The 8,372-nt window shown below is 41.5% G+C and overlaps 2 protein-coding genes across 2 annotated transcripts in view; one reads left to right on the forward strand and one right to left on the reverse strand.

The window, feature by feature from the left end:
- Nucleotides 1–4,806, forward strand: part of pigt (phosphatidylinositol glycan anchor biosynthesis, class T) — a 13,878-nt gene extending 9,072 nt beyond the window's left edge. The window contains exons 8-11 of the mRNA XM_008275732.1: nucleotides 104–304; nucleotides 2,499–2,664; nucleotides 2,831–2,914; nucleotides 3,046–4,806. Of these exons, the coding sequence (XP_008273954.1) occupies nucleotides 104–304; nucleotides 2,499–2,664; nucleotides 2,831–2,914; nucleotides 3,046–3,295 (701 nt within the window). The 3' untranslated portion in view covers nucleotides 3,296–4,806. The remainder of the gene's footprint in view (nucleotides 1–103; nucleotides 305–2,498; nucleotides 2,665–2,830; nucleotides 2,915–3,045) is intronic.
- A 649-nt stretch (nucleotides 4,807–5,455) lies between these two features.
- Nucleotides 5,456–6,815, reverse strand: wfdc2 (WAP four-disulfide core domain 2). Its single transcript, XM_008275733.1, has 3 exons — nucleotides 6,666–6,815; nucleotides 6,052–6,189; nucleotides 5,456–5,969 (listed from the first exon to the last, which is right to left on the reverse strand). The coding sequence occupies exons 1-3, from the start codon at nucleotides 6,766–6,768 to the stop codon at nucleotides 5,836–5,838; spliced, it is 375 nt and encodes a 124-aa protein (XP_008273955.1). The 5' UTR covers nucleotides 6,769–6,815; the 3' UTR covers nucleotides 5,456–5,835.
- Between the last annotated feature and the right edge of the window lie 1,557 nt (nucleotides 6,816–8,372).

Genomic DNA, 8,372 nt, shown 5'->3' on the forward strand with positions numbered 1-8,372 from the left:
TTCTCCACTACTTCAAAAGTTAGCAGTGTTTTGTTGTCACGTTTTTCTCTGTGCTCCTGACATGGTTGACCGTTAACTCCCGTTTCTGTCTTCCTGCCTGCAGGTCACATGCTGCGGCCTTTGCTCCACGCTGAGCGCTACGTGGCTGGATACGGGCTGCAGACAGGAGAGATTCACACGCTCATGTACAACTACCATCCCTACAGGTCTTTCCCTGTGCTGCTGCTGGACACGGTGCCTTGGTATCTGCGTCTCTACATCCACACACTCACTGTCACCAGCAAAGGAAAGGACAACCAGCCCAGTGAGTGATTTTTGAGAAGGATGTGTGCATGCAAACTTGCAATCAGGGTGTGAAACTTACAGCTACAAATGTGCCAAAACTAGTGATTTGTGTGTGATAACTGATAAATGAAAGCTGGTAAGAACTGGGTGCTTACTGAGATGATAGAAATCCAATCAGCTTCATACCACAAGTATTAGGAAATGAGGCAGCAGCATTTCTCTGTAACTGTAAAAGTTGTGATAGTTATTTAATTAATTAGCTTTTACTTGACTACCTGAGCTGTATGTGCACAAGTATTCACACAAGAGCTCAGAATTTGTTAAAATTAAAAATCTGTAGTTTGCATGACTGAAACAGAATCTGAAGGTTGTGTTTCTCATTCCATCTCAAGTCATCAAATTTTAAAACACTTTCTGCTCAACCAGCTCTGATTTGCCTGAATTTTTAATAGAATAAAATATGTATACTTGTGAAATTTTTAGATTTATATGTCAAACCCTTTCTGAGACGTTTTTTGTAATGTTTTTTTTAATTGACCCACTTTTAACACATTTTTTTTGGACATTAAAATCACAATAACTAAAGAAGTAATACAAGTAATGAAAACTGTTATTTTTCAGTGCTAAAAATGAAATGAAAAGCAATGAAAGAAAATGGAAAACAAACAAACATTAAAGTCATTATGGAAAGTTTCATCTTTGAGCATACATTAACAAAAAAGATAATGCAGAAGTCAACTAGCTATATTTTTCTGAATCATACATAGTTGCTTTCACAGTTATATGAAACAAAATGTATAGAATAATTTTTTGTCTTTAAACAGTCACAAAAATTGTAAAATATGTTTTTTGTTCAACTTTCACAAACAGGTATGACAAGATGTCCCACAAAAACAAACATATTGCTGGATATAAGATAGAAAAGAGTTCTGGACCTTTAGAAGTGGTTCTGCATGATCAACAACGTTACAGATTCTGATACGATGACAAATAACAGTCATATTTCAGGCGTTTTCTTGCATATTTTGTGAACTATTCCCATGCAAACATACATTTGAATGTGACAAAACGCGCTGAAAGTGGGTTGATGGGCATTTTTTTTCCTCCTTTTAAAAAAAAAATATTTCTGGAAAGTACTTGATATATCAATTTAAAATTTGCTAGACAACATCTTAAATATCCATAGTTTATGATAAAAACAAAAGGTTTCAAGTGTATCAGAGATGGTTGAGCAGAAGGCTCTTGATAAGGTGAGAAAGATTTTTAAAAAATAACCCACCAAGATTTTGACATTGTAGCTTAAAGGTGAATAATTTCACTGTAAGTAATTGTATTGCAATTAATTTAATTGGTTGGTTCAAAAATGGGCTGCAAAGTGGATCAGTTGCACAATTGCCTCCCAACAACAAGGTTGTCGGTTCGCATCCCAGTTTCTGCATGGAGTGTGCATGTTCTCTCCGTACAGCGTGGGTTCTCTCCAGGTTCTCTGGCTTCCTCCCACACAGTCCAAATGCATGTTGAGGTTAATTGGTGATTCTAAATTGTCTGTAGGTGTGAATGTGAGTGTGCTTGGTTGTCTGTCTCTAAGTGTAGCCCTGTGATAGACTGGTGACCTGTCCAGGGTGTCCCCTGCCTTCACCCTGAGTCAGCTGGGATAGGCTCCAGCCCCCCATGACCCTAGTGAGGATTAAGCGGTGTATAGATAATGGATGGATGGTTCAAAAATTTGAACTGCCTTCAACAGATTCTGAAACATTCAGTGTGCGTCAGTTTACTCAGCTACTATGTTGTTATTGTTAATTACAGTGTGTTGATTGTTTGACTTGTGCATTGTCACAGCAGAAATGTTTGTAGTTCAGCTCTACACAGGTAGATAAGTTAGTTTATTTCCTACTTGAGTTTGTCATACTTTTAGCAGTTTAACATGTGATACTTTACGTTCCACATAAAATCATTGTTTCATGTAGATGCTTGTTTTCACCACAAGGAGGCGAACATGAGTCATGTTTTGTTTTAGAAAACTGTGGTGGAAGACATGCTGTACTATGGTGCTTCTATCTCTTTTGTTGCTGGGCTTTTGCTAAAACTCCATCATAAGTGCGATTATTTATGTCATATTATAACTCTGTATCATAGGTGTGTAAAACAAATGGCTGCCTATAAACATTAAAACGGTGCATCAGTGGTAACTCATGTTTTCTTTACTCTGCCAGGCTACATCCACTACCAGCCATCTAAGGACCGTGTGAGACCTCACCTGCTGGAGATGCTCGTCCAGCTTCCCCCCAACTCTGTCACTGAGGTCACGGTGCAGTTTGAGAGGGCTCTGCTGAAATGGACCGAGTACACGCCCGATCCCAACCACGGCTTCTATGTCGGGTATGAACGCAGCATTGTTTCAGAAGTTTCCGAGAAAAGATGCACACATGTTCCTCTCACATCGAGTTGAGACAGTGCTGTTATGCAGTTTGTTTTTTTGCATGAATTTATTTGGATCTTAAATTTCTATCTGACTTACAAAGTGACTGTAATCTTCAACATTTAGGTCTTCAGTCATCAGTGCTCTTGTACCAAGCATTGTCGCCATGGATACAAACAACACTCGGGAACGACCACTTTTCAGCAGCTTGTAAGTATAGTGTTTTTCTTTTATTGAGGAAAATGTCTTTTCCTGCTTCTTATTCTTGTGCTGTTTGAGTTTATGCAAGGAAACACATTTGTCTGGAAAGTCAAATGATGAACTTTCTCATCTCCTGACAGTTTTCCCTGTAAAGAAGAGTCCAGCTACTTTGTGCGCGTCTACACTGAACCTCTGCTGGTCAACCTGCCCACTCCAGACTTCAGCATGCCGTATAACGTCATCTGTCTGACCTGCACTGTTGTGGCCGTGGGCTACGGCTCCCTGTACAACCTGCTGACCCGGAGCTTCCAGATAGAAGAGCCCAGCCCGGGGTTGGCCAAGAGGATAGCCAACGTGATCCGCAAGATGAGGGGCGTGCCGCCGCTCTGAAACTGGACAAACAAGCTCAAGTTTTTCTTTTGGTGAAACTACGAGAAAACATGAAATAATCAGGGAAGAACTGAGTTAAACACTGGTATGAATGTTTTTATAAACCGTCAACTTGAAGGTTTTGTTTTCAGATGGAAGAAGACAAATACTTTTGTTGAACATTAACGTGTCCAGGAGAGGTTCCTCCTGGCCAAGGACTAAAATGTAGACATTTGTCTTCATGAGTGGAAAGTTAAAGACCTTTGTTATTGTTTGACAAGTTCAAGGAAGCTAAGCTATACGGTGTGCTGTGGTGGAAACTTTTGGGTTTATTGTTTTTGTTTTGTAGATGTTTAACACCACAACTCCATTACATCACGATGTGGCCATATGAAGTCTCTGAGCTCCTGCAGAAAGAGGATTGTTTTTGCTCTCGTACTGTTTTCTGACCTGTTATTTGTCATCTCCCTAATAGGAAAGACAGAATAAGGTCAGAATTACTTAGTCATAGTTTTATTTATTTAATCGTCCTCGGCTATTGCAGGATTTTAAGTAACTCTTAAATACTGAGTTTCTCGCCGCTAATCAGACATTCGAAAACAATAAATCCAGAACTATTTGATCTTTATATAATCGTGATGGATTTTTAATACCCCACATGTTTTCTATACTAGTTTTAAGACACGAGAAGAGAACAAATGCCTACAAAAATACAGAAAGTGACAAAAAACAAAGAATATTCTTAATTAAACACAGGCTGGGTTTCAATTTCCACACTGTGTAGTTCAGCAGAAAAGATTCAGTGACACATAGTATGTCAAATGCCAGAACTACCTGGAAGTCCTGCTAAGTCTGGTCAGATTTTGGAGTATGCAATCCTTCACGCTTTTCTGGTTATCCTGACCCACCATCCTCCGTCACATACGTCGCAGTGTTGAGTGTGAACAAGCCGCACAAATAGATGGCAGCTCATTTCACACTACAGGCTGCGACGGTCAAAGTTTAGAACCCAACATGATGACCATACATCCTAGTAGTATGCCCACTGCATGAAACAGTCGGTACTTTGTGCAGCAGTAGTACGCGCTTATCCACGTAAAAAGAAAATGTATGCAATTTGGAATGCTGCCACGTTGCTTTTTTTTTTTTTAGAGCTACTTTGTTGTAGAAAAACCTTTTACCAAACATATAATTTGCACTGATTTTTGGATGCATGCTCGAATGTTAACTGTGCTAATGTCTGAATGTCTCCATAACTGATTGCCTTTGGCTTCATTAACTCACGCATTCCCCAGTTTAATGAAGTTCCAACATGTCTTATCGCATAAATACTTCATCCTACAATGTTGGTACGTTTCACACACTGTCCTCTGTCATGCTTGTCTGCCTGTAGGTCAATTCTGTTTTACTTACTGTGAATAAGTGAGCAGAATGTGAATGAATCTGTACTATGTGTGTGTGTGTGTGTGTGTGACAGAACTTAAATATTATTGCCTTTTCAATAAACTGACAAACATCTTTTATCCAGATTAGTAGCAGTGAAAGAACTGTTCTAAATGACGCTGGAGCTGGACCTTTATTACTTCCCACCGAGTGCCCACATTTTTGTGTAAACAGACTTGGCCCCACTTCTGGCAGACGGAGAGAGAGAACAAACACAGACGTCTCTGTGTTTGGCCGGTCAGCGATTCTCACCCCTGCACGTTTGCCAACAGCGTGGAACAAAAACAAAAGAGAGGAAAAAAAAAAAAGCAGCATTCCACATAAGTGATTTTCATATCTGATCTGCTTCAAAACTACATGTTCCCTCTGGGCGAGTAGGTGTTTACAGCCTGAGAGCAAATCGCTCATGAGTGCTTTGTTACACAGTTCTATTGCATAACCTTATGTAGCACATATGTTTATAGTTTGCTAAACAAATGTACTTTTTTTTTTTTCTCCACATAAAATTTTTGTAAAAAGTCGATCTTTAAGATGTTGCGGTGCAGCAGATCTGAAACCCCGGAGCACCACGACTGCTTGGTTATCTCTTTAAATAGTCGTGTTTAAGCCAGTAAGCAATTTCCATTCTTGCCACATTTCATCATTTGTTTTCGCAGCTAAGCTCTCGACTAAAAAGCCCATAAAAGAGGCCTGTGAAATTCAAGACTGAGAATTAGCAAGGGAATACAGATGTCTAGGTACTGGATGTGGGATATATTTATTGGCTGAAACACAAAATGCTCTACAGAGATACAACTCGTACAGAAATATCGTTCCTTCACACAATGTTAACATCAACGTAAGGCTGACATTTTAAAGTTAAGATACATACATAGACATAGACTGCCTTTTCCTGATAAGAAAGTTTTGGAAGATTGGCTAAGATGAAAAAAAATCAATTATATTAAAGAAACTGTCTCCCCCAAAGATTCAAGGGTTGTGCAAACCTGTGCTTAAATCCTGTGCTGCTATGGAGTTGATGAAGTGAAAACAATGTGATAAATGAGCAATTTATGCAACATTCATATCAAAGAATCCCAACAAGTGCAGACTAGGCTGTGGCTCATCTGCTCGTCCCATCAGCACGGCTCGCTGCAGGCGTGGCCGCAGGTTGTCCTGCAGCATTTTTGCTCTTCTGGACACTGACCATCGTGATAGCAGTACTCTGCACACATGGGGGTGGCCGGGGGCAGAGGGCAGCGACCTTTCTTCACTGATGGAGCGAAGACAAAAACACAATCAGTTTACACAACACTACAGGAGGAATATTTGGAGGATTTTGTTGTATAGCTCACCTGTGTACGGCGCCATGCACTGATGTCCGCATCCATTGTGGCAGCACTTCTCATCGTCGGGACAGTCTCTGTCACTAGAGCAGAACTCGGCACACAGTCCCACACCCCAGAGCCGGCGAGGACACACTCCTGGCTTTGCTGAAGGGGAAAAGAAACCAGTTTATACAAAGAGTTTTGTAACTGGAAGTGTGGGCAGTACGGCTTCATGCTGGAAGAAGGCCTTTAATGAGGTGTCCAAGGTGGATTTCCACTTCACTGAGAAGATTTAACCAAAGATTTTAACTGCTGCCCACTTGAGAGAAAGTTAAACTTTGTGGCACAGACAGCTCCACAGTCAAACACACAGCATTTATGGTCTGCAGGACAGTCTTCATCACACACACACGCACCCCTTATGTGATGGGACAACATTAAGGCGACGTGGGCAGTGACCTGGTTTTGGGAGAATCGCTAAGAGAAAGAGGCAGTGAAATAGAAACAGGGAGAAAGATCAGCTGTGGTAACTGGGGTGACATTAATGACGGCGTCTGGTTGCCAGCGTGATTGTTTAACGACACATTTGAGAGGAGAACAGTGACTATACGTGAAATGCATGTGAGTCAAAAGACACTTACCTGTTAGGTTGCCATCAGCTTCTGCAGCCAGAACTGTGTTAAAGTGCCCCAGTGCACCAAATACAAAAATCAATACACAAACTGTAGACCAGTGTTTCTCCATGTTAACCTCTTGCACAGAAGAATGTGTTCCTGTTTGGACGAATTTAACAGAACACAACCTGTAGGCTGAGCAGCCCGGTCACAGGGTGCTGGGTCCCTGTGCCTGTAGAGTTACAGCTACACAGTTATTGGATAAGATGTAAAAGCACACACACACACACACACACACACAAACACTTTACCCAAAAGCTAATTAAACTCATTTTGGAATCAAGCTTAAAGGATGGATTTTATTATTTTATTTATGGTGTATTTTTTTTTGAAAGTTGCCCAAATGGTAATGAACATTTTGCTTTCGATAATTTAATAACGAGAAAATTGAAAGTGTTCCAGCTGAAAAGGAGAACAGGAACTATTTATTAGTTAAAGCTGTTATTGATCACGCACTCTGCTTTATTGCTGCTATTCATTTTTGCTTAACATGAGACCTTTACTCCGTTACTCGGTTGTACTTTACCACCAGTTTTCTGTCTTTGTTCCCTTATTTTCTTATGCAGTGGCTTCAGTTGTCCATTCAACGCAAAATATCCCTTAAATTTACACCTTAATGAGCACTTTGTATTCACAGTTTGTAGCAAAAATAATGGAACGCAATGGGACTCTGTTGAAATATTGTAGGGGGCGCAGTTGATTTTAGAGGTTGGAGCGCGAGACTTTTTTGTTCGTACCGACCAGCTCTATATGCGTATCAAATTGCGTAGCTGTAGGTCAAACGTGCTTCCGACAGGACTCTGTTGAAATTTTCAAGGTGGCGCTGTGGAGCCATTTTGACATTGACATGTCCAAGTCCCTTAAAATATCAAATTTTTTGCCAGTCCTGGTGAATGTGGCGATTTTGATGAGCTTTCGTGCATGTTCAGGCCCTCAAAATCGCATTTCAAAAGTCGGTAAAATAATAATAGTTAAAGCCGCAAGCGGCGATGGACGGGTCCTCGCCCTACGCTTGTCGGCCTTTGTGCACGGCAGGCTGTGGCGCAAACCTGCTCCGGGCGGGACTGGGATCTGGCATGTCGAGTTTCAGGCACATCAGAGCACGTGCGGCCTAGTTACGAGCCACTTCCTGTTTAGTGGCGAGCTGCGGCGGCGTACGTGTTGACCGGGGTGGAAACAAGCTCTGGCTGAGACTCGGAGCACGCGTGTAAAATTTCAGGCCGATTGGAGCACAGACACAGCACGTCTAATATTCTGGTGTTTTATGGCGTTGTGGCCAAATTCAGGGGGGCGCCATTTCCACGCCGTCACACTTGTGTGGACGGTTTTACTAACGTGTAATTACCACCTCCTGTAGTTTGTGCTGGCCACATTTCAGGTGTGTACGAGCATTCCTGTAGGAGGAGATAGATTCTGAAAATTGCCAAAATTCTCAGCGTGTGTTTTCAAAATGGCGGACTTCCTGTTGGGTTTAGGACTTGGTGCTGATTGATGTTTTTGTGCGTCCTGACCTGCTACATATGCCCACCGAATCTTGTAGCTGTAGGTGAAACGACCTTCCGACAGTACTGTGATAAATGTCAGAAACACCCCGAAAATGGCCAAAATGGCCATTGATCGAAATTGCACGGGCCGCCATTTCCAAACTGGGCCTCATCTGGGGAAGGTTGTGAT

The sequence above is a fragment of the Stegastes partitus genome, unplaced genomic scaffold (assembly GCF_000690725.1).
Source record: "Stegastes partitus isolate 25-593 unplaced genomic scaffold, Stegastes_partitus-1.0.2 Scaffold58, whole genome shotgun sequence".
NCBI classification, from domain to species: Eukaryota; Metazoa; Chordata; class Actinopteri; family Pomacentridae; genus Stegastes; species Stegastes partitus.